The sequence below is a fragment of the Haliaeetus leucocephalus genome, unplaced genomic scaffold (genome assembly GCF_000737465.1).
Source record: "Haliaeetus leucocephalus isolate CR32 unplaced genomic scaffold, Haliaeetus_leucocephalus-4.0 Scaffold473, whole genome shotgun sequence".
In the NCBI taxonomy this organism is placed as follows: domain Eukaryota; kingdom Metazoa; phylum Chordata; class Aves; order Accipitriformes; family Accipitridae; genus Haliaeetus; species Haliaeetus leucocephalus.
Window position 1 is genome coordinate 3,579,357 of NW_010972909.1, and position 13,268 is coordinate 3,592,624.

General features: G+C 35.2%; 1 protein-coding gene across 1 annotated transcript in view; it reads left to right on the forward strand.

The window, feature by feature from the left end:
- Positions 1-13,268, forward strand: part of CCDC91 (coiled-coil domain containing 91) — a 124,823-nt gene that overhangs the window by 93,464 nt on the left and 18,091 nt on the right. The window contains exon 11 of the mRNA XM_010575319.1: positions 101-214. Within this exon, the coding sequence (XP_010573621.1) occupies positions 101-214 (114 nt within the window). The remainder of the gene's footprint in view (positions 1-100; positions 215-13,268) is intronic.

A 13,268-nucleotide genomic window follows, 5' to 3' on the forward strand; every position in this document is an offset into this window, starting at 1 on the left:
GTGGTCATGATAAAAATTTAGTAGGAATGAAAGGGATGACCTGTATTACATGTGTGAAATACTTTTGATATTTACACTCACATGTTTTCCTTTTAAAAAGGAAATTGTCAAGGAAGCATTAATGGAGGAGCAAAAACGAAGTGAAAAGGCAATTGAAGAAGCAGTGAAAAGGACAAGAGAGGAACTGATGGAATATATTAAAGAGCAGAAAAGGGTGAGTTACCAGTGGCTAACGGGTTTCACTTCATGCGGTGAGAAATTGGAGAAGTTTATTAATCCTGTCTTAAAATGCACAAGGGCACAGAATCAGGAGTTACATCTTCCGATTCGTCACTCCTTTTTTCAAACAATTTGTTGCATTGATATATTTCTTCATATATATTTATAGAATTGTCAGTTCATCACAAGCCAAAAAGCAGAAATGAATACATGGGTTGAAATTTACAGTATTTCTTATTACACTAACTTAAAGATGGGACATAAATGCAGTCTGTCAAATTCAAATTGTGATCTGAGTTCTGTTCATTGAAAGTATTTCAGTATCAATAACACATGCTATTTTATGTTCTCAACCCATATTATATGACAGCCTGAAAATGTATTGGTGTTCTATTGAGCATGATTTATAGTCAGTGCACTGTTCTTGTTATGAAATGCTGTAATGTTCTGAAACTTGGGTTCGGTTATTCTGTTAATGCTATATACTTGCAGTTTAATGCTTATATATACTCATTTGTATAAACAGTAAAATGAAACTTAAAAGACAGTTCAATTCGTTTTCAGTAGGAGGAGAAAAAATAACACATTTCTCCCCTTTGAGGCTCTTTAGAAAAATAAAAAAAAAAAATTAAAAAAACCCTCTTTCATATGGCAGTAGCAGCACAAGATCAAATTCAGTGATTTCAGTATTCTCAATAAATAAAATCACTAAGCTTGAATCTAATTGGTAGTCTTGTCCTGAGAAGGAAGTAGAAATAACGTGTTTGGCCTCTTCTTTTCCCTGCTTTTATGAGCTGAATAGTAGTATGGGAAATAAGATTTAACTTCAGAAGTTTCACTCTGCTACTAGTTAAGATTAATATTGGGTAAGCTCTCTTCCATTATGCTGTGCGTGGAGAAATTTCCATTTAGCAGTATGGGTCTTACTGGCAAAGGCATTTAAACAGATGTCCAGGGCAAAACACGATCCATAAGGGTGTTTGAGCTTATTGATATCTGAAGTTGGTCATTTACAAAGGATAAGCTGTGGGGAAAGTGAAAATGGGTCTACTATTAAAATAGCTTGTATCATAAGTAAATTGGTTAATAGGACCTCTAGTGCAGATCATCTAGTGCATCTAATGCAGACTCGTCACGGTTGACAGCTAGATCACGCCATTTTGAATTGACAGGTAATTTCCTGCAGGCACATCAATAGCAACTTACCTGTCCTTAATCTCTTTGGTTTCCATTTTCATCAGGAGTGGAGATTTTCTTCCACTTTATTTCCACCTACACACACAGTTGGAGCTCATTGCCATTATTCCATTGTCTGACCACTGTTAATGTCTCTTCTTGTTGTGAAGTTTTCATAAATCAGTGAAACAATGAAAATACCATCTTCAAAGAAACAAAATCCTCTTTGGCTTTTCTAGTAGGAGCATCATTTCCATTCATTTCATCGAGTTCTTGAATATCAAAGTATTTCAGTCAACTTTTTTCCCTTATTGATCAATTGACACATATCTCCATTTAAAAAAAAAAAAAACAACAAACATATGTATGGACAGCTAGCTTTTTCTGGCATAAGATTTATGAAGTCTATCTGTATTTAAGTTGAGAGTGGAAGATGGTTTTAACTCCAAATCATTTGGCATAATAGCTTCTATATAATTATATAAGAGGCAGAGTAAATGGACCTTGGTCAAAGCCCATGCACCTGTCAGAGTAATAAATATACTTTATGGACTATACTAAAAAGTAACAGCTTATGGAAGGAATTCCTGGAAGGAACTCAGGGAAAATGCCTTGCTTTCCTGGCTGAGATTGTGATGGTTTTTTTTCTTGAGTGATGCGGGGAGTCCCACTTACACCCTTGCAAAGGTAGTGTACACCATATATGTTTCATCATCACTATTTTGAAAATAAGTTTGTACTGTCCTTCAAACCATGGGACATGGGCACAACAGTATTTGTACTTGGTTAGCAGTGGTTAAGTGCTTCAGGAAAAGACTCATAAACAGATTCTTGTCCAGCTTATTTTGTAATAGTACAAAGTACATTACCTCATGGTAAACCTACTACATAGAAGGTTTCAAAGTAGCTTGTAACTTGCTTAGTCATTTATTCCATTAAAAGTTTCTTTTAGCAAAAGTATAATAATTGTGAAATCAGTTTAAATCAGTTTAAGAAAATCAGTTGCATATTGGGCCAGTTATTTATTTGCTACAAATATTTTAAAATATTAATGAGCATTTACAGTTGTATCTGTGCTTGGATTCTTGGAAGAATTTCTATAACAGTTTATAAAAGTTGGATCTGACAATCCCACAAGTTTTGCAGTACGTTATAAATGTAATCGAGCATTACACTGTACTATATATAATAGTAAATTTTTACTTTGAGTTAGAAAGAATTGATTGGTAATGAATCTTTTTAAAAATAGATTGATTTGATAATTATTTGTAGAAGTCATTTGTGTCAACATAACATATACATTGAAAATAAACCATAGAAATCTCCTGTTGCAGTTCAAAAACTGACTTCAGTTATATTCTAGCTAACCATTTTTTAATTTTTTTTTTATTACACATTCCTGATGATCAGTAAACTTAAAATCTTGTAGGCGAGTGGAGGAACAGTAGGAAATATGAAGTTTGATATATTTGTTGTTGTTGTTTTTTTAAGGTCAAGTTCAAACCATCTTTATTCAAACAGGTATTAAATACATATTCTGAAACAGTCTAACCTACTGCATCTCAGGATTCAAAAGAGAACTTAGTTTCTATCACAGTCTCTCATTAGCCTTTCATCAGTGAGAACTGAAGCAAGAATGTGTAGCTTAGCCACACACCACAGAAATTGCCCCAGCAATTTAGTAATTATTGACCAAAATATGATACTTCACAAGTCTAGGGTTTGTTTAAAGAAACATGTAGTGATGGTTGTGGGGGTTTCTATTCATTCTGTGTCAGATTGTCTGATTTTGCACATTGGCTTCTGAAAGCGCTTTATTTATAACTAGATTTTCTGGAATAGGAAGGTTATAAGACTGGAATGGACTTTTGGGCTTATCAAACCAGTCTTTTGCTGTTATAGGTAATTCCTTTCCCAAGTGGTCATAGAAGCGTCATTTTGAAGCTCTTAGAGTAATCCTTTTCCAATTTATGGCATGAGCTGTATTAGGAATCAGTCAGTTCATGAATTTGCCATTCAGGTGGAGATAGTTGGTGTTTCTGTCCATTGTATATATCTGTAAAAGTATTAGGAGACAAAATAATACTGTAGTAATAATTTTGCATTAGTTTGCTCTGCATCCATACAGAGGATTAAAAGATGATCACAAAGTTAAGAGATTTTTGCCCTTCTAAGTTTCGTTCTCTTCTGTAATGTGGCCTTAGTGTAAATATTTGTTATTTTTGTGTATGGAATTGTTTGGAAATTCTTTCTGTAATCACCAATGAAGAGTCTTATGAACCTTTTTGTGTAAGGAGCTTTATCCAGTACGCCTTTAAATAAACAGTAAAAGTCCCATTTGATTTTGGTGTGAATACAAGTGCCTCAAAAATGTCAGCTTTATGCTGGAATGTAGAACTTCAATTGAATTTTCCTAGTTATTTTACAGGAATTCTTACTCTTTCAGTTATCCATGTTGGGTTTTTTACTGTGGGGTCATTTGATATTTTAAATAATTTAATTACTTGCATTTTTTTCTCTTTATGGTTACTTATTCATACTAGATTTTGTGCAAGACATTTATGCACTGTTTTCTCTTTGTGCTTAATTTTTTTTTTCCATTCCTGTGGTTGACTTTTCAATGTCAACAGTACTGTGCACTATGTGTTTTAAAATAATTATTTCCAGTAGTGTCAAATAATTGAACTGGCTTCTGAAAGCGTGACTTCACATTAATTTGGAATAGATTAGATCCAGTGTGAACTGAAATAATATCTTGGTGCAGAAATTTTTATTTCCTCTAGGTTTTCTTTATTGACATCTTTTCTACCAACTTTTCATGTATAAAGTGTATAAAACCTTTTTGTTTGATTGTTTGTTTTAAATTAAACCAAGAGGAGGAGATTCTAACTTATATTCTTCCTACTTTCCTGTTTCCAAAACACTGGAAAACTATTGAAATCCTGTATTTATCCTAGAATTTTTTGTGCCAATATCTAAAATTTTATAGGAAAAATCGCTTGAGAGAAATTTGACTAATTCAGATGGGTATATACCTCTATTGGGTCTGCTGTCTTAGAGAATAAAGGTTAAAATAAGTTGAAGAGCATGAAGATGTGTTGCACTGAGCATCTGTCAATCGCATGCTTAGTTTCACCTCAGTTCAGTTGAGGTGAGAGCATGTCTTGCTTGATTGTTCCTCCCCCCCTTTTTTATACTGAAGGTAAATTTAAATATATTCTCCATGTGTCATCTGAAATGCCCTTCTGGTTTTGTATTTCTAGTTATACATCATTATTCTGTTCTAATTCTTTTATGTTTAAAAAAGGTTCCTTCAGTAGGACCCAGGTAGTTCTCCCTGTAGGTCACTTTGCTTCACACCTTTATTTCTTTTTAAAGCTATGGGTTTTTAACCTTTGACTGAGATTTAGTTGTTTATGATTTAAAATGCAGATGATTGATCTTTAAAATACCAGTGTTTTGCCACAACCATATAGAGCTAGTTTCATAAACACTGAACCATGTACTAGGGCAACAATGTTAAATACTTAATGTAACCGAAGCTCAAAAGTAATAACAGATCCTGTCCTTCAATGAATTTTAGTCCCCGTCATTTAGTCCCTCAACAATTTTAGTCCCCAACTTAATGGATAAAGCTGCTCTTCAGAGAATGTTCAAGTAGAAAATGCATTAAATTACATTTTAGCATTAAGTTAACTGTGAATGATTTTTAATCTTTCCCTTGCCTTCAGCATACCAACCATATATTAAGGAACTTAGTATTATTTACAAATTTGCAACATATTTTTGGTTTGGATATTTTGTTCTATTCTGTCTTTTTCTAGGTCACAAGAGGAACTTGATTTAGTTGTATTTAATATTCAGTATGTTCAAATTCTCATTCACTTGAATCAACATGGCTGCTGCAGGGAAGAATAAAAACAAACATGAGGAGTTCAGTACAAAAAAAAAAATCACTCAAACTAGGATATGATTTTATTTTTTTTAAGACAGGTTGAAAATTAATTGCTCCCATTTCTGTTTCTTAAGGTATGGAAGTACTAGGTATGTCTCAGTTTATAAAGTGTTAATAAAGCAATTATTGCTTGATATTGATTTTTACATTTAAAGATATGCTATCGACATTACCATTGTTATATTGATAACTCATAACTCTTGCACCATTTGTGGTACTCTCTGCACTTCTATAACTTTTTCTCATCTTAATTGAAAGACATTTAAATACTTAAGAGGGGATTTCTCTGAAACAGATGTTTGGCACTTGCAAAGATGCAAGTTAATATTTTCCATTAATTTCAATTTTATTGGAATTTCTTGTTAAAAAAAATCGTCATATGGTTTTGGTTTCTGCATATGTCATGAAGAAGCAGTACACGAGAGCATGTCTTGGGTTTACCCCCTACTTTGTATTTGACCTGATCTTTTGTGCAATTGAAATACTTGTTATACATTTTTTTACTTGTTTTGTGGACACAGTTGAATTTTCCTTCATCATGTTGATGGTTTTTGTTTAGATATCATTACTGTAAAAGTATTCTTTATAAAAAGCAAGGAAAAAATACAAACATTCAGAAGTGTTTGTCTCAAGATAGGTGCTGTATTGTGTCTGTTCCAAGAGGCTGCTGTGATCTTATTTTACTGGAAGCCTCAAAACTGCTATCTTCTAACTTGGTCAATACAAAAGAGTCTTCTGATGGCAAAGTTCATTCTGTTTGCATGCAAACATGTTTGCATTTGAACACTGCATCACTCTCTACATCAAACTCTGCAATCAGCAATACTTAAAATATGACATGAATGATTATAAAGTGGTCTAGTAAATACAGTTAGAAGATGTCACCTGCAAAACAAGCAGGAAGATATACTTCTTCCCATAATATGGAACTCCTTGCCACCAGATGTTGTAGATGCTAAAAGCCTAAATGATTCTTTCTAAAAAGAAAAAAAAGACTAGATAAATTGATTGGAAGAAAATTCCATCAGGAGCTGTTAAATGCAAACGTATTCTGCTCTGGCTAAGGTAGTGACTGCATCAGTGCATGCTTGTTCTGTTATACTCTTCTAGGTGCTTGCTGTTTGCCTCTGGAAAAGATAGATGCTGCGCTAGATGGACCTTGGTCTGACACGTACTGACATGTTGTGTACAACCTATTCTTATGTTCTTGTTATGAAAACAAAGTGAGTAGACAGTAAAAATGATTTACACAACTGTATCTTTTTAAAAAAAAAAAAATGAAGGTGATGTCTGTAAGAAATGCCAAATCCACTGGCTGTGTGCTACATCATAGGGAAGTACAAAAGGAGGCACTTGGTTGTTTTCCATTTCCTCAAGGAGCCCAGTGTAGCAGCAGCTACCACACTTGTAGGACCTACCTGTGACTCATGTACAATTTGTTGCTTCAGTACTAAATATGGACATAATCTGATTTGAGTTCTTAGTTTGGCATATGTGCAATCAACTCTTCTGTGTCTACCAGAAAATAAATAAAAAAAGAAAGGATTTGTGGAAAGTGGTAGGATGCTAAAAATTAAATTATGACTCAAAGTCTAATTTCAAATATTTCTGCTTTTAATTGTCTCAGGAAGCTTGAAGAACCACGCTCTTAATAAATCCATTATGCTTTCATGTCATGAAGTAATACATACATGGACTTCATTAAGACTTTCTTTAAATGAAATTAGAAACTAAGTGAAAACTACTTGTAATATGCATGCCCTCAGCACACCATCCAGGCCAGGAGAGTCAAATGTTAATTTAAAGCATTTCTGTAAACGTTTTTAGGAGTGAAAACAAATAACAACCTTAACAAAAGCTTATCAGTTTGACAGCCTGTTTTAGCTATTGTATTTTCCTGGAATACATTTTTTCATGAAACACATGTCTTGTTAGGCAACGTAAATGAGATTTACTTTGAGAGTGGAGATAACATCTCTGACCAACTCTATGAATCTGTGTTTCGGAGGTTTACCATAAGTGTTCCTATGAATTCAGTAATTTTACTCTCTGTATACTGTAAGTATTTTCAGTGGAAGATACAGAACCACAGCAAGATTAGATGAATAAATGCACTTGCTATTATTCCAAGTTGTCAGCCTCACAGCTGTCATCTTCTTTTGGTCAGCAGCTGCAGCAGCAAGTAGAGCTTGCTGTAGTTATCCCCATTTGGTTCCTTGTTCATGCTACTCATGCTGTGGATCCCACAAGCTATGTAGCTGTCGTGGTTACACCATTTTTTTTGGTGGAAAATAATGAGGATTTTTTTAGGGTAAAAAATACCTCCCAGGAGCCATTTTCAAAATTACTTTCATTGTAAGCTTAGTGCCACAACTGAAAAAATACAGTTCCTTACTGAGATACGAAAGTTGCACAGAAGGCAGCCTTACTCAGAGGAAAATACACGGTGCTGCATTGAGCTTTCCTTAGAAAGAACAAGGGAAAAAAAAGCAGTAAAATTCTTTTATTATGACATCAGGAGATGGACTCAAGGAATATTTATGCTCCCAAAGGATATCTTCCGCCTGGAAAGCGGTCACTCAAAGAATCTGCTCTTCTAGGCTCCTAACTCGGGACATCAGATCATTTAAATGTTACCAATTTCAAGCTGCTGTGTAATACTGACTTAAGCAAGTATATGTCTGTCAGAGGAGACATCTGTACAGACTAGAATGCCACCCTGACTTCAGGCTGAGTGTTAGTTCCTCCTAATATCTACCACTCTGTTGCATGAGAAAGTTCAACAATATCACCGTCATACTTGCTTCCTACCTGTTTTGTGTATGCCCGTGTCTCTGCCGGTGGCTACCTCAGAGTAAGCAAAGTCTCTCAACTTCTAAAATACCTGCCTTATCAGTGAGGAGGTAGAGCTGGGAAAGGAAGAATTTAACTCCTATGTTGTACAGCAGTTAGCCACTCTTTTGACTAGTGCCAAACTGAAGAAAGCAAGACAATTTGCCTTCCAGTCTCCTGTTGTTCCTTCAGTAAGTGAACAGTAGGCAAACTGACAGAAATAGCGTAATAGTTTGAATTGTTTTTACAAATGCACTTCGTTTTTGGTCACCTTAAGGGTTACTTACAAGTAGATACGAAGCGTTCAGACAGAAATTCACTCCTGAAGGCTGGCCATATGAGAAGATATGTGTACCTCTGCATAGTTGCTCTGTTATTTATCCATCAAAATTGTCACAGAAAATGATCAATTAAGTTTTTCTTAAACAAATCAGACTAAAAGTTCTCCCTTTATATATCTTAGTACTGCAGTTGAAATAATATTTTAGTTCTTTACAATATTGGCAAAAATGCCTTAGTATATAGGCCATATAGTCTCCATGAGGACTTCGTAGTTTTTAACCCTTTTTATAATAAGAATTAGATCAAATTAATGGGGAAGATCAGCACAGTAGAAGAGAAACAAGAAGTCTGTCTGGTAGCTGAAACTGGGTGTGATTATAAAAAGTCATTTGAAAACAATGTTATTACCAGAAAACACCTCCAAACATCACTTTAATAGAAAATAACAATGGCTTGTTGGCCCCTGCTATCAGACAGATAAGTCTATGGGTTGTTTTTTTCCGCTCTGTTAATGATTTTTAATTTTCTACTTTCAAAGGTGACATTATCTCTGTAGAAAAATCTATATATGTAATTGGTGTTTCTGCCACTGAGGAAATGTCACAAGGCTGCAACCATTTTTATCTTACCCATACATCAGTCTTCAACCTTATTATCATAATTGTGGCACACTGCTATTAAAGCAGTTTTTATAGCATTTTGGCTTTCTGTCCAACTAAGAGTTGACATAGAGTTCAGCTATTGCTTATCTATATTCTGTCTTTCCTGAAATTATTAAATTGATTACCTTCTAGACATTTATTGTATAGGTAACTTCTCTTAGCTTTATTTAGCTGAGAATTCCTTGACCTTCTCACATTGACTGCACCTTTGCTTTCCTCTTTGTGCTTCTATACATGCATGATGGTATTTACATTTGCGATACATCTATTGGCAGTAACCATTGCAACTCAGCAAAATCTCCTCTTGAAACTTGAATACTAATGTAGCTTTAAATCCATGATAATTACACTAAAGAACTCAGATTCTTGCGGTGATAATCGCGCTTAGATTATAAATTATCTCTTTTACTTTATTTATATTGCCTAAACTTCCCAACTGTACCCATCCAGTCTTTTTTTTTTTTATCTTAAGTAAACTTGCAAAATTATTCACTATTTCTAGTAAAGTATATATTTATACAATTGACTGGCATGATGATGAGTGGAGTAAAAGAAGGAACCCTTCACCTGCCTTTCAGAAATACTGTGTGTGAATGTGAAATGATATGCTTTGAAAGGCTTCTAAAATACCTACTAATGTCTTGGGTTGAACAGAAAATAACTGTTACCATAAACTACTACAGTAACTTCAGTAACCAGACTGCACATATATAATCTGCAGGTTTTTAAACTGTATAGTTGACTTCATGGTTCCAAGAAGAGCGCTGATAGGGTTCATGTTGAGTACTGATGTGCTTGCGTGGTTAAAAAGCATTTGCTGCCAATCCTGTTCAGCTATATCTTAGAACAATATTGAGAATCCAGCACTCTGCCTTCTTTCCAATTATTTACTTCAGGAAAGGCATAACAAGCATGCAGCATCTGCTTATCCAATGCTTTCAGACCAAAATCTAGGAAGTCTGCAAATAAAAGTGGGGGGTTTCTACACAGTGATGTAGGCTAGGCCATGAATTGGCACCTAGTTGGTCACACTTTGTCATTCATATTGCCGAGCTGGTTTTAACAATTACTTTTCAAAATAAAGACCAAAAAAAAAAAATCTTAGAATTCACTCAGTATATTGGATGGAAGTCTAGAGTATATCATAATGTCATATTCTTCAAGTGACCACTGTGTGTTAGCAGTGGAATGAGTCCTGTTAGAGATCCTGGCACACCCTTTCCTCTCTCTCCTTGGTAAATTGGTGACTTCACAATCTTCAAACTTTCCAGTTCTCCAGTGGCAGGTAAGCTGTCTTTAATCACTGCTTTGAGACACAGTTGCAGTCTACTCTGAGTCAGATTAATTTGCAACCCAGATTCCCATCTGGGAGAAGTGTATTAGAGCAGTGGTTATGTAAGATGCTCCATACATCCCATGTAGATCCAGACTGCATTTTTTCCCATATAGGGGATAGTATCTATGTGTCTTGTGACATTATAGAAGCTGGGGATAGGATGGGCAGGGCTGACCATTCCCTTCTTGGGCAAGAGATCCCAATTCCTTACCTGGGACAGAGGATATATCTTACAATTCATCACGTATTCTCGATCCATCTACTTGTGAGATTACAGAGAGCTACTGCTAGAGTCTCAGAAGAGAGAGAGGGGAAAAACTACTAGCTGGCACAGCACACTCTCACCCTGAATGCAGCGTATTTAGGAAAAGAAGGTTGGAATAAGAGAGAGAACTTAAACAGATGCTGGTGTGAAATGTTTCAGTAACAGAGTTACGATACTAGTATATCTTATCACTGTGAATAGGGAGGACCTTTCTTGAAAAACTTGTGTTACTGATTGGTGGCTTTCATTTATTGATCAATTTGTGTTTAGTCACTTGCAAAATCATGCATCAAAAGCAGAGAATTTATTTTTGAACTCTTGTAGGTGAAACTTATGCCCTGCAGTGTTAGCTGGTTATTACCAGAATTTTTATATGTTATTGTTTTGCAAGTGTGCTTGATTTCAAGTGTCAAGCACAGCTTTCTTCTGAAGGTTTATTATTTGAAGACAAGTGCAAGTGGGAGAGGCTATGAAAATCAGTTTCTTTTAAGTTATTAATCTCAAATGAGTGATTTTTTTATTTTTTATTTTTTTTAATACTTGCTGTATTTTAATATGACTTAGAACAAAATAGGGTGTCATTACCATTCTTGTTCCTGAGTGTTTGGCTTGGCATTTGATGCAAGGCCTCAATTGCAGGCTGAAGTGCCAGCAGCTGAAGCTGAAAACAAGACTGCGGTGGGCAAACTCAAGATTTAATTTCAGAAACAGTGTTTATATTTTCCCTGGGGCCACATTAATGAGAGTCCAAACCCTAAATGTTACCACCAACACATTTTAACAGACCAGTTTCCCAGTTTTTAAAGTGTGGTGTCACCTTAAGTATTTTTCTTTTAACTTTTTCCCCTTCTTCTGACTTTAAAAGAAAAGCAATAAAGCTGTATCATTTTTGGCTGAATTCAGTGTCATGTTTGGGGAACAAAGTTCTGTGTAATGCAACAAAGTTGCATTTAAAAACATTTAATCCTATCTTCTATTTCTGTATCAACTATTTTATTAATTCAGCTTTAAGTTACCAATGCGAAACTTCACGTTACTACAAAACACACCACTGTCTGGCATGTACATACGTGTTACAGGGGTCTACGTATCGATGTCCTGAACCAGCCTGATACCAGAACATCCGTGCCATGCCTGGGATGAACTTGTGACCAACAGGTCAGTGCCAAGAGAGACAGCAGTGATGGGGTCACCGAGAGTTCCTTAGCTCGGTTTCCTGCTCCCTCAGCTGGGCCTGTTTTGTGGCTTTAATAGGATTAAAGAAACATTTACATTGAGGCTTTAGGAACATTTTCACACTGCCCCTTTACCCAACTCAAAGAGTAGTATAAATCCAAAGGATTAAGTAAGGGATTTGTGTAAAGTTGTAGTGTAAGATGAGTTGGTGCACCTGGCTCTCCTTTTCCTCCTCTGTGAATAAGGCATGCTGAAGCAGTGTACTGCATGTGATACAGAAGCGAGCTTGGCGTTTTTTCCTGAACTTTTAAGTCTCTATAAGCTTTGAAATTATTGTTTCTAAATATTAAAATGAGATGGTAGTTTCTGATGAAGGAATGTAGTATTTCAATCTATAGATCCAATTAGACGTTGTTCTTCAGAGGGTCTTACGGCATTTTTCTGCCACTTTTCAATACTGAAACATGCATTTAAGAGAATTTTTCATTTCCTGGAAATTACAGTACTCTGTCTTTAAAAATGGAAAGGGGAAAAAGTACAGTTCTCTGCCACTTAGGTTCATTAAAATCCAAAGGAAATTGTTAAATAACCAAAATAATAATTTTCAAACTCCTTGAGTAATCATTTATACTGATGAAAGCAATTTAGTTGAAACTACATACATACCTATTGTATGGGTTTTGCAATTACTTCAGAGTAAAACTGCTGGAGCTTGAAATTCTTTACTTAAGTTAAAACTGTTTCTTATATCCTTTTGTGCCTCACTGTATAAATCTACAAAGACCGAGATTATGCCTGTACTCTTTAGTCAGGCAAGATTCCAGCTGAAACTGAAATCAAGTGGTGTTATTGCTGAGAAAATACTGTGCCATCAAAGCCAAAAGAGGAAAAAAATAACAGGATGAATTATAATGTTCAACAGTGAGATGACTGGTTACTACACTATTTTGAAACTATTCTTGTGATTTAGATGTATTGTGATTTTAATCCAATGTGCATCATTATAATTACTTTAAGAGGTGTATCAATTTTGGATTTGGTCTGCTATCACATCATCATTCAACTTGCCCTGTGGGTATAGACTGTTCACATTAATAAAGATTTGCAGTGTACACTGTACTAATGTCACCCAGATGTATCCATCGGTGGATAGTGGTGCTGTTTTTCACATCATTAGGTGATTAAGCAACACCTGAGGTTCAGGGAAATGCAGCATCTGTCATCCAGGATCCCTCGATTCTGCAAGTATTTGATAAGGAAACAGAAGAGAGACTTCCATACTTCTTTCTGTGGTCCATTAGGAAGGCTGTGTGTGACAGGAGGAAGTGATGCATCCTTACACACCTCCTGTCCCCTCTAAGCGAG